General features: G+C 36.0%; 1 protein-coding gene across 1 annotated transcript; it reads left to right on the forward strand.

Moving 5' to 3' along the window:
- The first annotated feature begins 1,703 nt into the window (after positions 1 to 1,703).
- Positions 1,704 to 22,250, forward strand: LOC131038726 (cytochrome P450 CYP72A616). The gene is made up of 5 exons (XM_057971252.2): positions 1,704 to 2,171; positions 2,515 to 2,726; positions 3,715 to 3,956; positions 20,858 to 21,251; positions 21,477 to 22,250. Exons 1-5 carry the CDS (start codon positions 1,901 to 1,903, stop codon positions 21,900 to 21,902), a joined length of 1,545 nt encoding a protein of 514 aa, XP_057827235.1. The 5' UTR covers positions 1,704 to 1,900; the 3' UTR covers positions 21,903 to 22,250.
- The last annotated feature ends 945 nt before the right edge of the window (positions 22,251 to 23,195 follow it).

A 23,195-nucleotide genomic window follows, 5' to 3' on the forward strand; every position in this document is an offset into this window, starting at 1 on the left:
ATTGGTCACTAGGGGGGGGGAGTTTACTATTAGGGGCCAATTGGTTGGTATTTTGGACATTAGAGCGGCTATGGTTTAGGGCATTATGGTGGGTAATTTTCCGTCTTCGCTTTCTTGAAGTAACCACTTGAAAGCAGTCGAAGGGCAATTCTTTAGGATCTTTTGAGGGGTCGAAAACAAGGATGAGGGGTTCAGGGACTAGAGGTGTGTGGTCAATATGCATTGGATTTACTTCATTAAGACTGGTGCTGGGTGCCGATATCTCTTCGTTAGCAGAGTGTAGGGGAGTTGAGTTTAGGTCATTATTGGTTTTAGGGTTTACCGAAGTCTCGGCTGAATTATTCTTTTGTTTCCTGCGATTGATGATTGGGCAGTTTTTATGAATATGCCCTTCTTTCTTGCAGAGAAAACAGGCATTCAATCCTCCAAGCATTTCAACAGGACAAGCGAAATTATCTCCATTAATATTTAGGTTTAAACATGGTGGCATGTCAATTCCAGGCTTAATTGAAACAAGCATTCTTGCATCAAGGTTGGGCACCAAACGAGTAGTCTCATCAATCCGAATTGTTTTGCCAAACGGTTCCATTAATTGGGGAAGAAAACGCCAAAGAAAGGGAGGGACATCCTTAAGGATGACCCATCTGGGAGAGGATAGTGCAAGAACTTCCTCATTAACCGCCTCCAGAGACTAGGCTAGGGCTAGAAAGGAGGTATTCCTGACCGTCCAATATTAGCGTTTGAGGGCTTCCAGTTGGGATTCATGCGAGTTAAAGAAAATAAGGAAAAAACCTCTCTGTATTTGCCTACAGAACGAAATTTTAAGCCCTAATTTCAGATTCCAAAGATTATTAAACCAATCATCTAAGAATTTCCTAGGCGGGCATTTTTGAGTATCAACACAAGCAAAAAAGATGGCAGTGTCACATAGCCTAAGTTTTTCTGAGGCAATTTCATTCAACATTTCAATATTTGGTGAAATGTAGAAGGAGTCTGAGGTAATGCGAGGGCACTTACCATCCTTACTGGGTCCTTCGTCTACAAGAGCCTTAAGGAATTGCGCCGACGGGTGGACTCCATTCGTAGGTGGGGCGACGGTCTCTGCAAATGACTTTTTTAGGGTTGGGTTTGTCTAAGGGGTAGATTTAGGGCCATTAGTGGCACCTCCATCTGACTCTGGCTCCATCGGAAACCAGGGTTGGGTCGCACGGGTTGAGCAAATAGGCGGTAGAGTTAAGCGTAATTAAAGTTGCAGAGCAATTAAACCACAGAGTTTTAAAGAAAAGCAAGTGGATGGGGTAGAGAATGCAAACCGGGTGGAGGAGCTTAACTCCTCCACGTTAATGCCGAGGTTCCCATGTCATTGCCTGAATGCCTTGAATCTGCTTCCGCCTTCAAGGAGAAATCAGAAATGACAAACCCGTGACATGGACTTTAAAAAAAAAAAAATTGAAATGTAACAAGCTAACCCCCAAAAATTATAACAAATTGATACTACCTATCAACAAATACAATTAATTTTTAATTAATTAAATTAAGATAAAAGAAATTGCTTAGAACAGCTCTAAGCCAACAACAAACACAAGACTTAAAATCTAAACATCTGGTATTGATTGTCAGACAAGATCAAAAAGACTGAAAATACTATTGAAGAATAGACATGTAATTAGATTATGCCCGAATTATTGTTAAAGTATTATCATTAACATCTTAGCTTCCGTCTGCAATGGAGCCTTCTTCATTTGTCTGTATCATAAAATATCATCATGACGATAGGTACTTCTGTTTATCAAGCAGTGTACAACGACCTCTTAGGAATTAAGAAATGTGGCATAGAGAAATAAATTCAAGTGAACAACAAATTCTCAGTGCTCAAAAAAAAATCTTCTGAGTTAACATCATGGAATGGGTTTTCTGGTTTGTAGCTCTAGTTTTAGCTGGTTTAGGATTACTTCTCTTGAAGGTTGCAAGAGATATATGGTGGACACCACTGCAAATTAAAAAGTACTTTGAAGCCCAAGGGATTGGAGGTCCGCCTTACAAGCTACTCTATGGGAATGCCCCTGATATTGTCAAAATGGCTGCAGAGGAGAGTTCTAAGCCGTCACTGTCAGGACACAATATAACTCCTCGAGTTATTCCTGCCTTTCATCAATGGGGGAAAATCTACGGTTTATATATTCTCTCCATTGAAAACTTTGAATTTTTGAGTTCTAAGGCTTCATGGTTTCCATTGATTTTTGGTGCCTATGAATGTTATCACTGGGCAGCGTCTCCTGGTGAAATCATATTAAAAGGGAGATAAAATGGAAAGATCCCGAATTTAAAATAATATTTGAAGGAAGTTCTGTGTATCATTGTTTTCGGCAATATTTTTGCCTGAACATGCTTCAATTAGTTTTTTGAATGGCTTGTATTTCATTTTTTAAAATTAACCTGTCATTGGAGTTGTAGATAAGAAGAGGAGGATCTGAATCACCCAATTCATTAAAAATGAATTTATCTGTAATACAGGTCGGGATTATGTTTACTGGTTTGGGACTAAACCCAGAGTTTTTCTTGCTCACCCTGAGCTTGTGAAGGAAGTATTATCCAACAAGTTTGGGCACTATGAAAAAGTTAAACTTGTGAAATCAGGAGCACGGGGACTTGTAGAGTTAGAAGGGGAGAAATGGGCACATCATAGAAGAATCCTTAATCCCGCTTTTCACATGGAGGCCTTGAAGGTAAAATTATGATTCCACAGTCCTCAGAAGTTGACTTAAGATAAGATCTATATGAATTGAATAATACTCAATCGTAAAGCTTATGCATGATACAATTACTTCTCAGAAACTATCTGGTATTTTCAATTTCAATTGACATACTTTTAAGTTGATAAGTAGGAGGTATTTTTTGTTGTGATGTTATTAATATCAAGATTCAATTGTGTAGTTTTTAAAGTCGAATTCATTGGCCAATATTTTATCACTAGTGATTTGCATGAATCCATCTCTTGTGAGAATAAATGGTCCACTTAAGCTGACTTGAATTGGAGTAGGTGACTCCCAATGCTTCACTTTTGTGAGCATCACCTAGATGCAATGAGTTAATATTGGAATGGGGTGACTTCAAATGCTTCACTTTTGTAAGTATCACCTAGATGCAATGAGTTCTAAGTGTACTTGAGTTGGAGTAGTCTTGAGATAGGTGGGTGACTCCCAATGCCTCACTTTTGTGAGCATCACCTAGATGCAATGAGTTCTATGCACTCTTCAATTGGAGTAGCATTCAGATGGTTGACTCCCAATACTTCACTTTTGTGAGCATCACATATGCAGTAAGTTCTAAGCACTTGAAGATAGAATAGTATTAAGATGGATGACTTTCAATGCTTCAGTTTGTGAACATCACCAAGATGTCATGAATTCTAAGTGAATCATTTATTCTTATGAAAAATAAAAGTTTGTGAAAACCACTCTTCATACAATGTAAGTCAATGATTTCACTCCAAAACTTATTAGATCCTGATATTGATAACACAGTACATTTAAATTCATTTTACCTTATGCTTAATTTTTATATTAAGATTGTCAATTGTACGCTCAATGTCCGAGTGTTTTCACTTTTATACTTGTCGACTCTTGTAGAGTTGTGGTAGTTTGATATTCATGATTTTCTTCTGCCAAGAAATTACATTCCGCCTTAACTCATTTAACACATCGACCATGTCAGGGCATGATTCCTTCAATTGTAGAGTCCGGCTCCAATATGTGCAGAGAATGGAGAAATTTAATATCTTCAGGTGCCAATGAAATTGACGTTTTCAAAGAGTTTTCTGTTCTCACATCAGACATTATTTCACGTACAGCATTTGGAAGCAGTTACGCAGAGGGAAATCACATTTTCCGTTTACTGACCCAGCTACTACTCCTGGTATTTGAAAGATTTCGCAGAGTTTATATTCCAGGTTCCAGGTAACATGTTTTAGCCTTATTCTGACCATAACTTTTCGTTTTAGAAAGTAATTTTTGCAAGGTATTTGTTAGCAATATTTTCTTGAGATGCTAAAACTTGTGGGTGTTTTAGTTGCATTTTTCCATTATACTTAATTTCTCAGAAAAAGCTGCACAAATAGCTGTAAACAGAGATTTTTTTTATTTTTTTTCTCATATGGTTATGACAAGGGTTATACTTTTTATTGCAAGCGCCTGAATGTTATTTTCCTTTTGATAATATTAGACAGAGTTCTTTTGGAGTCCTCATCATGAACTTTGAAAAAACTTACTAAACTACCGTAACAGACATACTGATACAAAAAAAACTCAGCCATTGGTGACCACTAGTGATGAAGCCATAAAGAATAAAACCAAAAAAGTACAGTGAAAAAGCCATGCAAAGCAAAGTGTAGACAAAATATACAAGGGTGAGGAATTCCGTGAAATGTCCTTACCTTCTGCACCATGTGCTGAGCTGCCAGAACCACCATTCACATCCGATGCCACGGTCCAACTCCTTGCTACCACTGCTACAGGTTCCAGTTCTGCGATTTTAGAGACTTTACACTTCAATATGTCTTCGAAATTATCACCATGAATGTTTTCATAGTTTTGTCATATAGGCATTTCGTCAAACACTTTGCATATAATCGGATACGAGTGCAAAATTGAGGGTTGCTGCTACTAAAATTTGTAATCATAAATTCATCACAGAAACTATGGTATTATTGTGCAGAGATTTCACATGAATATTTCGTCAAACAGTTTGCAGTCCATAGAGTTTCAACAGATTATCACAAATAGTCATCACAAAATTAAATTTCTCAACCCCAAATGCTGCAAATAAATTTAATAATTAAAAACTACTGATTGTGGTACATAACAGTCAACCGATGATAAATATACATTGCTGTTGTAGACTAGTATTAAAAAAAATCATAATTTGATTAAACCACAAAAATATTTAAGAATTAATAAATTTATTTTGCTGACCAGTGGAAAGCAAACATAAAACCAATTAGCAACTCCCCAATACTCTCATCCCTCCTTCGTAGTTGTATAGCTTCCTCTCAAATGGTACGGCTGCTTGTCACATCCCATGTTTAGGTCAAGTGGGAAATTAAAAATAAAATAAAATAGTCACTGCAATCAAATTAATAAGGCATGGGCTTTATTATGAGCCTACGGTGCAGCATTAAAGAAAGAGGACGGGAGACGTAAAGGATGGAAGGAGACAACCCAAATTAAGAGGGCATGACATGGGGGTATGATGCAGCGGATGAGAACCTCTATTCTCCCCCTTAGCAAGTTCTCTCAAAAAAAAACCAGATCATTTCCTCAGCATTAACCCCATAACAAATCCCTGCTTCTGATATAAAAATCATACAGATAAATATGTTAATCAAAACCAAAACTGTGAAAGAACTCTTATTCATCAATTACACTACCGTGGAGCAGATACATAGTAACAATCTTAAAATCCTTTCTTATTAATCAAGTTACTTTTGTAGCTTCCACGCATCAACATAAAAGCTAAGTTAAAGGTTCGGGTTCGAAGAACCCGGTACGCCGGTACGGCAAAATTTTGAAAAGGGGTTTGGATTCGTTAGTACAAAAACATGTAAATTTTATATATATATATATTTGTGAAGCCTATAAGCATGAATTAAAAATTTACATGTCACATAGCATCATATAAACAACAAAACAAACATCAGTCTTCAACTCCTCCTCTTTGATCTTGGAAGCCAAATTTTGTTCACCCTTTCTTCAACCTGCTTTCATAAAACATATGTTTACAACACAAATGAGGTGAAATGAGTGAATGTAATGTTTTAGAAGTCACTTTTAGGGTATAAGTTTCACTTTTTAGCAGGTGGAATTCAAAAAAAATTTAAATTTTGCATATAATTTGCTTTTTTGGGCCGCCTAGGTCCGCCTGGGTTCGACCTGGGTTCGACCCGGGTTCAACCCGGAATCAACTGGGTTCGACCAGGGACAAACCACCTTTGGGTTTTTCGAACCTTGGTTGAACCCAGTCCAAACCGGACCCGAACCAAGAACCCGTTCGAACCAGGACCGGTACCGGGGGTGTCCAAGGGCGAACCCAATAACTTAGCATAAAAGTAAACTCTTGCCTCAAAACAGTAGGAGAAAAGAATGGAATCCTGCCTAAAACCTCTCCTCACCCCAAAAGCCAAAATCTCTTCAAAAAGGAGAAAACACACCAAATATAGAAACTGTCCAAACAGACAGTTGAACAGCTAAAAGAAAATAAAAAATTAATGGATACTGGAAATCCATCCTTATTCAACCATTACAGCATCTTTTCTATTTTGGGAAGAATTGGCGGTTAATTATCTTCCCTGTCTTTTAAAAAGTTCTGAACCTTCTAGTTCAGAATAATTGGACTATGTTGCCATCCATATGAGAGATATCAAAGTTTTCTCTTGGGATTCTTTGACACAATTTTTGGTCACTACCAAAATTTCCAACCCAGTCTTTTGGTGGAGAGGAGTTTAGTGTTGATTCCACCATTTAGTTGGGCTAGTAAAACTATGCAAAGTTCCTAAACTAGAATGCTCAGAATAATCACTAATAGACTTGAAATCTTTTCCTTCATTCCAATCACACTTCACTTCACAGCTGTCATTCTAAGTTAAATAGTCAATTTTCACCAAATTTCTGATCACAACCAAGGAAGATTTTTATGATCATGTTCATATCCCCACAATTCACTATTCCTTTGAACCGTATTACAATCAACTGAAATTTCAACATCTTATGAGGTTCACCGATCATTGTGCTGGTTGAATTTTGTAGCAGCTCTGACTCAAATTTTGTTGAATGTCACTCTCCAAATAATTTTTCTCTTTTGCTTCAACATTTTTCCTTCAATTCCCTTCTAGGCTGATTTTCGCCTTTCTCTTCAAGCTCAAATCTAGGTTCTATTAGAAGAGGCAAAGCTACCACTTCAAATGCTCCTTCCTCTTTCCTTTATGTTGAACCACAAGCATTTTTTCTACCTCAATGGATTACATTCTGGTCATATTGCCATGGCCTACCCAACAACAGATGACATGCATTTGTTGATACCCCATCACAAAGTACTTCATCCTCATTGTAATGTCCCCTTCCTAATTTGCCCTAGAATCTCAATTGCAACAAATTACAGTTAGGGTTACATCTTACCAAGTAAAATTTCTCAATAAATAATGTGATTCTGAATTTGAATCTTGCAATCATAACATAAGAAACATATACAATATATGTATATTTAATTACTAGGGTTAGACAAGATCACATTGCATTCAACTACTAACCATAATATTATTATACTTGCATATTAGGTTTTGGAGGAAGAGACATGGTAGGTCTTCCCAAAGACATCTCTACACTAAGCCCAAGAGCGGAGTGAATGTCAGAGCTCTCTTGGCCTCAGTAGGTAGTCAATATGGACATCCACAGAGGGGGCCTACTTAATGGGTTGCTTGTACCTGCTTTCCCCATCAATGTCTCATCTCTGTAAAGACAAGTGCCATCATGCAGAGTTGGGTGGAGGTCATAAGTGGGTTCCTTGGCTCTTCTACATAAGTGCTCTTTGGTCCTAGGAGCCATAATGGTCAACTCTATGACGGCCTACTTACTTAGCCCTCTTAAACCCCTTTTTCTTACGCTCCAGGGCCTCCCAACAAGATGGGTGTCAAACAATCACGCATATCTTGTATTCTATCATATAATCATACACTTGAGCATTATCTATTCTGGTTCGGGTTTGGGCACCGGTTCAGGTTCGAAGAACCGGTACGTCGGTACGGCAAAATTTTGAAAAGGGGTTTGGGTGCGTTAGTACAAAAACATAAATTATATATATATATATGCAGCCTATAAGCATGAATTCATGAATTAAGATTAGCATGTCACATAGCATCATATAAACAACAAAACCAACATAAACTTGTAATCATAGCATCATGATCACACCATAACAACATCATATACATTAAGTTTAATATCAAAATGATAAAATATTCAAGTATCATTGTTTCAACTTTCAACAATTTAAAGTTTGATCATCAAATGGATTCTCTAATTCATCATCCTCATTCTCCTCCTCCTCATCATTGACATTGACATTAGATGAATCAATGCCAATGCCAATGCCAATGCCACTTACACTTGCGCTTGCACTTTAAGTTTGCTTGCTATCTGAGTCATCAAATGCAACAAGCTGGGAAGTGAAAGCATCCAAATCAATATGCTCTGGCTCTACATCGCACATATTCATTTCCCCTTGCTTGTAGTCATGTTTCTTGTGTGAAATGAGGCAAGTTAATGTTTTAAAACTCACTTTTAGGGTTATATCTTAATTTTTTATGTGGTGGAATTCAAAAAAAAAAAAAAATTGCAAAAAAAAAAACCATTTTTGGGCTATCAGACCTCTGGGTCCTCTTGGGTTCGACCTAGTCTGAACCAGGCCTGTGAATCACGGACCTTGTCTGGACCACAGGTGGACCGGACCAGAACCCCAAACCAGGACCGGACCGAACCAGTACCAGGGGTCTAGGGGGCCAAACCCGGTAACCTAGTGCATAAGCAACACACACACACACACACACATAACATCAGCGGTTGTGAGAGTATAGAGCACTGAGAAGGGAAAATCTGAAAATAATATCAGACTGTTGTTTTAAGCCTGATCTGAAGATTAATTCCTTTGATGTATTTGTTGTTGGATGACTAGAGATTTGATTTGAAATTCCTTTATTTCCCTTATCAGAATTATTTCCTCTTTTGTTAATTGCTTACTCTTTTTATACCTTTATATCTCATTGAGGAGACACATCTCTTTGGAAAGAGATATCCACTCAAATGGGTCATGTCTCCTCATTGTTGTCTTGTTATTCAAATCAGATCTGCACTTCTGATTATTCATTACAATGCTTATTTTCCATTCCCCGGGTTGATCTCCCTTGGATGTATTCCTCAAATGATATGTTCTCCCCTTTATATCTTCCCATGTGAGGGAGAGTCACACCTCTTCATCATATCTGCCCTTTGCAAGGCTCACAACCTTTAATAATTATCACCCTTTGAAAGAGTTACAAACCTTCATCGTTTTTGTCCATTCCTTTCTACTTCCATTAATCCCTCCTTGTTTCACATGCTCCCTTCTTTCTTCTTCCTCCTTCCCATCCTCCTTTCAAATGAGGTTCTCTTCTCCCTTTATAACTCATGTTTGAGGGAGTCACAACTTTTCATTTCATGCCTTTTGACCATTCATTAAACTTAATTAAATTTTAATTATTTTAATTTTATTCTTTTATATTTTAATTTTAATCTTATTTTTATTCTTTTGTATTTTAATTTTATCATTATTACTATCAATTAAATCCAATTCAAAGAGGGAACATTACACTCGTATGAACCGATTTTGAAAGCAACAAGACAAGACTTATCCACAAGCACAATATGAATCTTCTTTAACCAAGAAATGTTGTAGGGGTTAACTTTTGGAACACAAGCAAGTTGTAATTTTTCAACCATTTCTATATTCACCAAATTATTAGTAGATCCACCTGATGTAAATATGAGTTTGTTTTGTCATTGATGATAACTTGGTCTGGGAGGTTGATCAGTTGTGTTCTAGAGGAATGCAGTATTAGAGGGTTGTTTATGAGTTCATGCGGATGCGTGGAGATTGATTGTGATTGCTTTAGATGGTATATCTAGTTGTCTTATGGCTTTTCCAAAACTTTGTAGTTGTAATATGTGGTCGGCAGTTGAAGTTGGCTAAATGTGACTATCCCAATGAATAGCCTGTTAGACTGGGTATAGCTTTATGGTCCACATTGTGGCGCATTGTTTCATCATTGCTTGTGGTTGTAGCATGATGTCAGTGGATGAAAATGCTTGATATATCCTAGTTTGTATGTTCTCATTTGATCTATAGTTGAAGTTGTGATGGTCTGAGCATCAGCTTGTACAATGACAGTGTGATAGTTTGCAGGAATGCATTGCATGCCTCCACCATTAGTTGTTTTGGTGGTGCAACTCAATGATTCAGCTATGTTGGTGTTAGGTGATGTGATGTTGTGCATCCACAAGAATTTTGGTGGTTTGCATCATGTTTTGAGTAAGTTTAGTTGGTGTGCTTTAACGGTTCTATCCTTTGGAGCCGACTTGTGCAGTCTTGGTCCATGCAATAGCGTGCAGAGTTGTAGGCATTGATTTGAGATGGATAGGACGGTGTTCCAACATGGTGTGATACTTCACATGTTTCATTTTTCCTTCCGCATTTCTTTGGAGGTTGTTTTTAGGCTGCCTGTATATATCCTACACGCTACATCTAATTAGGCCAACCTAATTGATGTTTCTTTGATTGCGAATGGTATATATTTGAAGGATGGTATATGTTGTATGAGTGAAATGCGAAGTTGTGTATGGTGTTTTTTGTAAGTGCGAAGGTTCGAAAGTGCAGTTAAGCAGTGATGAAGTCAATTTTAGATGTGTAGCAATAGTGAGTTGTAATCAGCATTTCAAAGGATGTGTTTCTCTAGAGTTCAACAATATCAATTCATTGTATTCAAATCTACTGTATATTGCCCTAGAGAAGGGATCTTTAGCTTTTTCAAGTCCATTGTATCTTGCCCTAAGGTTGTTCGCCTCAGTCTTGCAAGTCAAAATCAGGAGTAGTGAGCTTCTTTGGCCTTGAGCCTAATGTGTGTTTGCTTTGTTGTTTATCAATTCTTTACTTCTACACATATGGTGATTGGAATGAATGATAAATGAATGGTTAAACTAGTTCCCCCTCTCAACATCTAGAAGTGTTCAACACCACCATCTATGATCACCTTACATACCTTGTCCTTACATTTGCATTTCATTTGGAAGACACTTTTCCTCTTCCAATCAATTTCAGGAATTTCCTTGCCCCAAAATATTAAGGTTCTTCTCAGCATTAGGTTCTCTCCATATTTAGCCTCAACTTCTTCTGACTAAGGTTTTTCGTCTTCTTAGGCTACCATCACCCTTTTGGGGTTTTTTTGGTAATTTATGGCCTTGTGGGCTTCATCACAAATAAAACACTTCAAGGGCTTCCTCTCTCCCAATGGTGGTTGTCCACATTCTCTACCTCTAAAGCTTCCCCTTCCTCTAAAGTCAACCTTCACATTCAGGCTTTCTACAATCTCTTCATGTTTGGTAGGTTCTAAAGAAACCTCTTTGCCTTTGTTTTGATATCTTTTACTTCTTTTAATCATTATTTTGTTTTTCCGTCTTAGGTGCTCCTCAACCTCTATTTCATATTCATATGCCTCATCTATAGTAGGTGATTTCACCAACACAAGCTCATCTTGAAATTGAAATTTTAGCCCATTCACATATCGGGCTGCTTCTGGTCCTTCACTTTCTTGGATATCTGATGCAGTCAAGGTAGGGAGGTCCAATGAAGGACAGCCCCGCCTTGCAGCCTAAAGCATAAACACCATGAATGATAGAGTAACCGGTTGACACAAAACAAGATATAACCAATGAAAATAGAAAAAGAGCAATCTTTAAAATAATTTAATGAATTACATATGCCCTTAGGCTTTACAGATGCTAGGCCGCAACCCAGGATAACAAAATGATCCAAACAACTTAATTTCCTGATTCGGTAGATCATCTGCTCTCAAGTCTGTCTTCTTCTTTGTCTGTTGATACGAACCTCAGTCTGCCGGACCAAAACAACTCAGCGCCTCCGGAATCTACATCTTTTCTTAATCTTATTTTTTTGCGGATCTATCCCCCTTAAATCAATCTCTTTACTTCCTCTTTATACCATCCACAAGCCTCAACAACATAATCAAGTCGGCAAAAATGCATCGGTTTATGATGAAACGTGTAAACACAGACACGTCGGCCAAATCACCAAGAATACCTCCAAAAATGCTTAGAACTTCGAGTACACCTCCACAAACATCGACTAGGTCCAAAATAACACTCCCATATGATCCACAAGTCATAGAAACCATCTGCAACCCAATTCTCCTTCGCCCCACACACTGTAAGCACAACCGATAAGAACACACCAACACCAAACCAATACCGGAATCAATATCTCATCGGAATCAAATCCAAATGCCATAAATTTCGAATATGTTTAAGTCAAGGGTGTTTGGATGCTAAATCCAAATCCACAGCTCTAAATTTTCAAATATGAAGAAACACAACAATCTCCAGGGTCACCTCCTCGGTAATCAGCAACTCCATGGTCAATTGTTCCAATTGGATGAATTTTCCGGATGCCCCTGCATCAATATCTATTCGAACTTGAAGTCTCATAAATTGTTTAGTATAAGTCTACACTGACCGATCTATTTGTTTTAAATTCTATTTTTTTTTAAAACAATTTTTGTTGGTAATTTGAGGGCAAAAATCAAGCTTTTAGATGTTTCAGCATCTTAAGACAAAGTTGAATTTTATCTTTTCCTTGTCTTCATCTTGAAATGTACACATTTTCCCACCATAGGGCTGTATATTATTTCAACTTAGAGGCAGCAATATTTACTCATTTTGGATCATCTTCGTCAATGTCTTCCATGTCAAAGGACTTCTCCAATTCTTGGACCCACTTTAGAAATGCATCTGGGTTGAGCTCACCCTTTGAAATCAGAAATATCAACCTTTATCTTAGAAATCTGTTTTGCCAACGCCTCAATAAGCCTCTCCATGGGAACTAATATTCTAGTAGCATTCTCCAAGCTCTCTGGTTCCTCTTCGAACTCAATCCAATTTTAATCTTGCCTCAAGGGTCTCTAATCTTTGAAGCAATTCACTAGTGTTCCTTTGAGGGTCTACACTCCTCCTGCCCCTTCTCCCCCAATTGATGCGGACTCCCCTCTGGGCCATTGTGGATTGCTTTGATACCAAAATGATGTGGTGGATGAGAACCTCTGTGCTCCCCCTTAGAAAAATCTCTCTCAAAAAAAATAAAAATCAATTCCTGTGCATAAACCCCATAACAAACCTCTACTTCTGATAAAATAAACAAACTGATAAATACGTTAATCAAAAACAAAACTATGAAAGAACCAATATTCATCAATTCTAATTGCATCAGTGAAGACTATGGTGGAGCAGATAGGTAGTAACAATCTAAAGATCCTTTCTTATTAATCAAAACACTTATGTAGCTTCCACACAACAACAGAAAAGTAAACTCTTGCCTAAAAACACTAGGAGAAAAAAATCAAATCTTGCCCAAAACCTCCCTTCACACAAAACTCCAAAATCTTCTCAGAAAGGAGAAAACACACCAAAAATAGGAACTATCCAAACGTGCAGTTGAACAGCTAAAAATTAGAAATACTGATTATGATAAATGCTTCTGGATTTGATTGTATGTCATTTTTTGCATCAAATTCAGAAGCATTTATCATAATTTCATGGATTGTGGAAAACTGATGTAATTGAATAAGAAATAGGTTAACGGATAGTGGGAATCCATCCTTATTCAAACGTTACGACATTTTTTCTATTTTGGCAAGAATCGGTGGTTACATTAGGGTGTAGAAGAATGGATGTAGCTAAGTGGGGGGCATCTGTGCCATTAAGAGGGCATGGAGTCCCACCTCTAGCCATTAAAAATTTGTGGGTCAATGACCAAGGATGGCTTGTAGAGATAAATGAGAGTAGTGACCCCCTTGAAAACGTGGGCAGGAAGGGGTCAAACAAAGAGTGAGAAGTGGAACAGCGAGAGAGAATAATTCAGATATATGTGATGAGTGATGTGGAAGAACAGTAGGAGGGTATTATTTTGGGGAAGATTTCTGTGATAAATATTAGGGACATTGAGAGAAAGAGGCAAAAATAGAGACTCGACTATAGAAATGGCATGTGAAAGAGAGGATAGAGGCATTTTATCAAAAAGCAGGGGTCTCCAAGACTACAGCAATCACAGGTTATACACAAAATGAATTTGTTGAAAAGGCATTATAAACTTTTAAGCGAATGCAATTGGCAGATGTAAAGCACAATTGTTGCCTATGTGCTCCTTATATCCACTAAAATGGGAGATTTAGAACAAAGAGTAGACCTCCACCAAAGCACAAAGGATGGAAATTTTGATAGATAACTGAAGATAGGTGACAATCCCTGGTGCATTAAGTTTAAAGTCGCAAGACAACAAGGGCAGATTTGGAGGTAGTAGATATGGATTATGATGGAGCTGTTTGGGTTGATTTTAGTGCCTGCATCGAAAATATTCTCAAAATAATTTCTAGAGCTGAGTATGCTCCTTCACCTTTCTTTCCAAGGATGGTAGTTAATTCTAAATTATTCGCTCTTGCAACTGAGAAGAATGAATCTAATCAAATTAGCTTTGTTTGAACGAAGCATTAGATAATTTCTCCTATTCCTTGTGTATGTTATCCATTTCTTTATGACATTTGGATCAACAATCCTAGGCACATTGTCTAACCATAGATATTGTCATCATAATAGATCTTTAAGAATTTCGTGTAAGCTGAAATATGTAGCTTATTGAATCATTGATTTTGAAATGTGTGATTTAAATTTATTTTATTTAGTAAGGCATACATACATGTATATTGTTCATTCCACGTTTATTCAAGCTGGTAATAAGAATACCAATATCATGTCCCAAAACATATGGATTATAATACTATGGAATAGTGTATTATTCATAGTATAACAAGTAGATTCGCTTGGGAAGGCCTTGTCTTAAGGGAAGTTTGTTAACCTCTATTTTTGAGAACTAGTATGGTCTTCTTTATGACTATTAAAATTATTTAAATTATTGGGAGTATCAAGCATATGAAGATCTAACAAATAAATTGTTCCGACTATCTTGAGCATGACTTAGGTGTTGATTGAGCTCAAGCAAGTTAATGATTATGGCTATATGCCTTCGTATAGTTGGATAAAGTACTATAGTTTGCATAGTATATTTATATTGAAGAATAGTGTTAACGACTGTAACAACGGTATGTGATATGAAGTTTTGTTTAATACATCCAAGTAGAAGATTAGTGGATGAGTTTTCCTATATATTGTAAGCATACCAAACAACACATTATGACATGGTGGGTATCTATAATTACAAGAAGCATTTAATTATAAGTGTCAAGTGCAAAAATTATTTATTTTGAGAACAAAGCTACTATAGGAATAATGGGTTACATAATGAGGAAATGAAACTACAATGTTAAAAATATCTATTGATATTAGGGAGTGTATATCTCTCTATATGAAGATATGATGAGCATAGTGTTGCAAATTGTCTTGAGTATAACCTGAACATTGATCATGCTTCATGTTAGTTGTAAGCGTTGACATATGTCTTCTAAGATTCAAAAGGATTTTATGTGGCTTTATTAGGAAGATGTCATTATAATACTTGATTTCATTGAACCATATTGAAGTAGGCCCCCTCGTGAGACTTATTGAGGCTTTAGCATTGTTGATGCATCATTTCGATATTGTGACTACATGATGTTTATGCACCTCTTAAGTACAATAACATTGATAAGAGAATCACCATGGGAAATAAGGAAGGGTACTATGGTCATGTTGGATGATGGTATGTTTGTGTAGGAATCATGGCTAAGGCAAGGATAAACCTATGTTGTAAGACCAATGAGATTTTAGATACTTGTGATATTGGAAATATTAGATGTAGCATTATATGGAGAAGATATCAAGAAGTCTATAATTATGGATCATTTGTGAATGCTATGGTAATGGTAATAGAAGTTCCTTTAATGTCAATTTAGCCTTGTGAAATGCAATTTTAGTGGTAATAGAAGTTCCTATAATGTCAATTTACCCCTCTTGCTTAATGTAATTATAAGACATGCTATATCAGTTTAGAATGGTATTTGAGTATTGAGGTAAGGGATTTTAAATTGCCACAAGATATCTATTGACCCCTCGAGTAGAAAATATTTATATTAAACCTATTTTGTGAATTTCAAATGGAAGTTCCTTCCTATGGGGTGTGAACCGAGGTAGTTTAGTGTTGCATTATAAATCTAGCCTCTATGTTGATAAGACAAACATTGCGATGGATGTTCAAGCTGATTTATGAATAATATTGGGTAAACTGATTCAAGACCTTAGTATCCTCAATAGGTAATTGTAAGGTTTATGGGATGCTCACATCGAGTTAGGAATTGACATAATTGGGAGGTCAAAGTGAAGGGCTAGAGGCCCTTGTTAAAAGTTCCTCAATGTAGGTTTACTATTTTGTGAGTCTAGTTAAATGTTAATAAGGAAAGAAAAACATTAATGAAACCTTGATCATGGGGAAACTTTTGCATATACATCCCTTGAGAGACCTTGTAAGGAAAACTATGTGTGACATTAATCCCATTTGGAAGAGGGTACGTAGACAATCTTTGGGCAAAGAATGCCCCTATGACCTCAAGTCCATAGGGAAAGGGTTCAGGGAGGGGGGGATAACACCAAGGTTGCTGTTGTTCCTAACTTATTCAACCTTCCCTCTTTAGAAGGCTTTACTATGAAGTTGAAGTGGGTATTAGATAGTTATGAATGACTTGAGAAGACTTGATAACTTGTATTTAATAACTAAAGTGTTTTTGAATGTCAAGTTGAATGAAGTGAATGGGTTGACTACCTTATCGTAAGTATTGGTTTATATGCACTTTTTGAGTAGAGGCCAACTTGTGTTGGATCAAGGTTAATTCACGTGTTCGTGAAATTTATCCCTAGATCTATAGGACTCTATGTAGAAACTCCTAAATTAGTTGATTGTGATCTACATATTCCTAATTAGGAATCTCTCTTCCATTTATAGTTCTAAGCTAGGTACAGGTACTAACTTTTATGGCCATGGATGGAGTAAGGACCCTATGAGGGCATAGGTAGAGGTTGTATACCTCTAATATGCAAGCTTTTCCTCTCCAACCTAGATGATCACCAATGTTAAAATCTTATGACCCGCATAAAGATAATCTTGTTGATGCTCAAAATTGATAGTACTCAAGGAGCATGCTCTACCAGCAGACTATTATTCAAGCCACTCAGATAGTGGGATTGATTGTGCTAGTAGCATGTGGATCTTGGAGTGGATGACATGTGGGCAAAGGATGCCTTGTATGTTAGAATGTTCTCATTAATGTCAAAGGTGCGAAGACAAAATTGTCGTTGATGTCAAAGTGAATAGTATGTCACAATTATCATTGATGTCAAAGGGAAATGAATATCACAGTTACATAATGTATGATGATGATAAGCCAAATGCTACATACAATAACATAAATCGTTTGAATGGCAATCATTTTATTTGCTGGTCAAAAAGAAGTAGATTGATCACATCAAAATATCCTAAGCTACAAGGTAATGGAAGTAAGTTTAAATAAGTTAAATGTTTTATAACGGTTGACTCCTTGTACTCTTGGTGCCTAAGTCAATAATGATTCAAGACAGATTCAGGATTAAAAAGATTGTAATCAAGGTCTTAATGCATTCTACCCTCTTCCGACCGAATTGAAAGGCTTCAAACTATATTCTTTTTGAAAGATTTGTAGAAATTTTTATTTATTTTTTGTTGGTTTGACATTCATATAATTGTTTTATTGCTAAAACATGCGGTATATTTTTAAATTCATTTTGGTACATTTGCTTAATATTTACTATTAATTATTGTATGCATGCAATAATCAGATAGAGAAATACCTCAAGGTGATGTAAAGACATTGTAGGAAGTTTGTGCTTATCACACGGACATCTAGTTGGAGTCCATTTGATCAGAGACCTAGCTGGTGAAAGTAGCATTTAGACAACTGTATGAATCACTTACTTTAATGTGCTCTTACTCTAAGGCCCAGCAAGTGTTCATGCAGTCAAAAGTGGTCCATATAATAGAGTCATACTTTGGTTTGCCATATGTTTGGGTAAGGAGGGAGTTTCAGTTCCTGTATTTAGGATTAGGAGCACCAAAATCCTCGCTTCTTCTTGGTAGACACTTAGTCACTATTGTCTGATGTCAGGTGCCTATAATGATGTGATGAACGGGTGAAGTTGTATGAGAACTCTTTAATTGTATGAATGGAATGATCATGATCATACAACGTTGATTATAAAAGAAAGGTCCTTGTGGAAGAATTTACTACCAATGAGCAGGTATATAGAAATATTATGAGACTCGGATTTGGCAAGCTGATTTTGGACTCAAACTCGAACTTGGTGCCCAAACTCAATTTAGACTCAACAAATTGAAAAGCCCAAGAAATTTAGAGATTTTTAAGGATTCAAAACTTGTTTCATTTACCCTTTAATAAATAAACCTTAAAGACATAATAATATCATCAAATAGAGGCTACTTTGATCACATATACAAGTATACATCGATCAACTAACTATAAAAGCAAATTTTAGCGAAAACAAATAAGTTAATAACACACTCAGATATATAAATATTGTCAAATGTATACAAAACTCATGGAATATGAAATCCATGGTATCAAAACAAATATCAAAACTAGAATTATAAGTATATGGCTTAGAGGAGGTTGCAATACTCATCCCAACATCAGGACAAGTGATGCATTGACATCTAAGATAGGTCCTGAAGGATGATGCAGCCATGATATTTGCTTGTGTCTCAATGATTGGTGTGTATTATTCAAGTGAGGAATTTATTATTAATTTTTTCTTGAAGCCTTCAAGACTCCATGTTTTGTTGACAAGCTTCTTAACAAAGAGGAATGGTTATGTAAAAACTCAGTTATCGAGTTCGGCCTCTCGTCTGGGTCAGGTTTACTAACAGTCAAAAAATTTCATTCGACAAACTATAAGATTTGGTTAATAAGTATTAATTTGATTCGGTTAAAGTTTTTTTTATAAATTCATTGATTATTATATATATTATTATTATATAATATAATATAATAGATATTATATTATATTATATAATATTATTAATTTATTATATGTTATAATATATAATAATAGTGTGTGTATATATATATATATATATGTTTTTTACATTGTTTCTGTACTAACAAACCCAAATGAACTCAAAACCAATTTTTAAATTTTTGTCTAACCAGCGAACTATGTTCGCAAACTCGAACCGGTAACTTAGTGTGAAAAGATAAATGGTTACGTTCTATTTTGACCTTAGCTAGGATACTAATAGATGGGATTCTTCTATGAGTTGTCTATGCAAGGTATGATTGATACATTTTGGATTATGAAAATGGCATTTCTTACCATGACTGAACTTGAATTCAGCAGTACAAGGACTGTAGCATGCCAACTTTGCCTAGAGCGGTCCTTGTATACTAAACAAGTTGTCCAATGTATGAAACAAATTGCTTTGATTTTGAAGATGTAGAGATTTGCAACAAGGGATATGTATTTTGTATATTTTTATGATCATGATACATCATTGGCCTATTACTTGGTTAGAGTTACAGTTTAATGGGAGTTTGGGGGCAACACCAAAACAGCCGAGTCTCCCAGACTTGGTGAGGGTACCTCAACTTGGACTTGCTGAATCTTGGCAAGTCTGGTTGAGTCTTGTTGCTATGGTATATGGTCATGCAACTCTATAATGCCATATTGTCTCTATATTTTATAATTATTTGAAGATGATTATCCTGTAGCAAGATCATTTTGTTCTTGTAATTGAACTAAATCCTTCTTGTACTGATTTTTTTTGGATTGAGTTGCCAGACAACTTGTGGCTTTAGTCATTTTCTTGTTCTGCAAATACAAATGACCACCTTTTCTTGAGATAGTTTATTGCTTCTAGAAATTTAGTTCCTTTTATGAGAGTCGAGAGCTTCCTAAGCAATCAACTGTAACTTCCAATCTCTTTCCTTTTAATGAGTGAGGAGAATTCCATTTGCAATCAAGTCTATTTAATCAATGATGGAGCATTTTTTCTTCATTCTGTATGGTACCATATAGATTTCTTACTATTTAAGATTTCCTATGTATGCGGTTTTGTCTTCTACGTTCTACTTTTGTTTTTAAAAGTTTATCATTCAAAGCCATTAGAAGAGGATCATTATAATGTGCACGGTGCAACTTCTTCTAGGGGAATTTCAAATTTTGATTTGGATTAATTTCAGACGAATACTTGTCCTATATCAAATCCCTACTTGAGGCATTGGCAACTTGCTCTAGACAGGGTATTGACGAAGTGGAATCAGAGCATATGAGTTTAGCGTTACAGGGTTGACATTAGAATAGCGTAGTCCCAGAGCATAGATTTTAAGATATTGGAATGTACTTGGCGCAAGGTGCCATCTGAGTCTGAACCTCCTGTATGAGAAGAATGTTTGGATTTGAATACATGGGTGAAGGGTTTCAGTTCTGGACAATTTTAATAGCTACATAGATGGTTGGCATAAAAGTCTAGTCATTAGAGCCATAAATTTATGGTTAGTAACAAAATATCTTTTGATGAATGACCGTATGCCTGTTAGCTACTAACATGCATATGCAAATGTCAAATTTAGATAAGGTTTTTATGGACCCTTACGAGATGGTGTTGCATATAAAATTGCAATTGGTTGCACGTGGCTCCTGCCTTTCCTTTTCTTTTAAATTTTCATAAATGGCTGGAGTTATCTTCCTAAAAGGAATTTAAGATTTCTGGCACAAGATGATTTGACGTTATCCATATTTTATTATTAATCCTAATCTAATCCCTCTTTTCTAATGTTGTAAAGATCTAAGCAACCCAGAGATATTCGTTGATGACCAATGGAAAAGGTTTTATGACTCTTGATATCCCAGGGAACTTTGTAAATTTAAACTTTCAAAGAGACTATTTGTCTAATTTTGATTGTCCTGTATGATGGCTGTGAAAATTGAATTTTAGGAATAACTTCTGATAACAGGTTTCTTCCTATAAAAGAGAATAGGCTTGGATGGTGGTTGGATAAAGAAATCAAAAGATGTATAAGACAGGTGATTAAAGGCAGGGAGAGGAATGCTGGCATTGAAAATTCAAGTGACTATGGTACAGATCTACTTGGGCTAATGATGAATTCCAACAAGAAGCAGAGTGAAGGAAAGCTGCAGAATAACATGGGCATGACTATAGATGATATAATTGCTGAATGCAAAACTTTCTATATAGCTGGACAGGAAACTACAACAATCCTCTTGACATGGACCATGGTCTTGTTGGGAATGCATCAAGACTGGCAAGATCGAGCACGCAGGGAGGTGCTAGAAGTATGTGGGAAAAATGAATTTCCGAATGCTGATGCTGTAAATGGCCTAAAGATTGTAAGAATACATACTATAAACCTCACCCAGATTTCATTTTTTCCAATGATTGTCTTAAAGACATTTTATTTTAATAACATTTAGAAACTACTTAAAATCTGGAGATAAATAGCAGAGGAAGTTATGCAAATAGTCTGTTTTTACCAGATATTGAGCTATTCATTGAAATCTTAATACAAAAATTTCATTTGTAGATTAAAGTATTTTGTACCCTTGTTATTGCAGGTGGGAATGATATTCAATGAATCCTTGAGACTGTATCCACCTATAGTGGATTTGAGCCGGCAACCATTAAAGCCAATGAAGCTTGGAGAACTCTCAATTGCTGCAGGTACTCAACTTCAAATTCCAATCCTCGCAATGCACCATGATCCATTGTTGTGGGGCAATGATGTGCATGAGTTCAATCCAGAAAGGTTCAGGCAGGGAATTTCAAAAGCTGCTAAACATCCAATGGCATTCATGCCATTTTCTTTAGGTCCACGGATTTGCATTGGTCAAAACTTTGCATTATTAGAGGCCAAAGTAGTATTGGCCATGATTCTGCAACGTTTTTCCTTTGTGATTTCACCTCATTACATCCATGCACCTGTTCATTCATTCACTCTTAAGCCCAAATATGGAGCTCAGGTCATACTCCACATAAATTAAATTTAATAACAAATAATCCTGAGTAAACATTTGACATTCTGAACTACTACTAGTTAAGTATGTAGTATATTATTGTGGTGCGCAGATAGAGAACTGTTTGATATAAAGGATTGTGAAATACTAGTATTTGGTCTGATGACTTTGATATTTTACTACAATGTAAATTTGGTACTGTATATAACTATTTGACGATTTTGATCAAATCGTACTGTATGATTATATCTTTAAAATATTAGTCATATGATTATAGTTGCAATCCCCCAAGAACCGGTGTTGACCTTGTCACATTTGGGTAATCTTCATCATCAAATCTGGATTGAAATTATATGATGATTCAGACTGATTCAACTACTTAGTTTCAAGTCAATCTTCATTGAAATTTATTTATAGTCAAACCAAAATGTCGGTAGTTCCACCTTGAGTTCAAGGTTTAAATATTTATTTTTTGAATAATGCAATTGTAACTTGCATAACCAAAAACAGCAATTGTCTTCACATATATAAAAAAATACGGCACATAATATCTGAGGAGTGCATCTAATTATATAGATAATTTGTTTAAAGACAGTTTATGATGTATGGCGGCCACACCTTGCACTTCACTCCATAGCAAAGAGTATTTCCTATAACTTACCTAGGTTCAAGAGAGAACAATGCCTCATTTCTGGTCTATTCCAGAAAATCAACCTTGATTTTGTATTTATAGCCATCTGTTGCTAATTCTACCCAAGATTAAATGTTAGGCTTCCTTTCTATATTCAGCCTTGTTTCCAGGCATTTTAGTTATTACTTTTCATAGAACTTTTTCAACGAACAATGCTAAATAGCCATAAATTGTTCAAAGGGAAATGTCTAAAACTACCACAAATGTATAGATTGTACTTTGATGTTCTCGGCGCATCAAAACTGCCCAAAGAGAAATGTATAAAGCTATCACCAATGTATTTCCAGTCAACAGATTGTTAAGTTGTAGCTTGTCCTCTATCAATCAACAGATTTAATCATTAAAAAAATACTTGTATTCTTATTTTCATTGCAGAAGGTAAAATTTGAAATTTGGCCCATGCAAGTGACAATATTTCTCTTATATGGTTTTTCAGTCCATTGTTGTACAATTGGTATAAAAACCTGAAAATGATTTGGTATACCAATAAGGTACTAGAGGCCATGCGTACTTATAGTTCTTTGATTCTTCATGTTTCCCTTTGTCTTCAATTGATTATGTTCCTCTTGCATGCAAGCCAAATAACTTTTTCTCTTCCTCTCCTATATATTAGTACATACGATCTTTCA

This window comes from Cryptomeria japonica, chromosome 3 (assembly GCF_030272615.1).
Source record: "Cryptomeria japonica chromosome 3, Sugi_1.0, whole genome shotgun sequence".
Taxonomy (NCBI): Eukaryota; Viridiplantae; Streptophyta; class Pinopsida; order Cupressales; family Cupressaceae; genus Cryptomeria; species Cryptomeria japonica.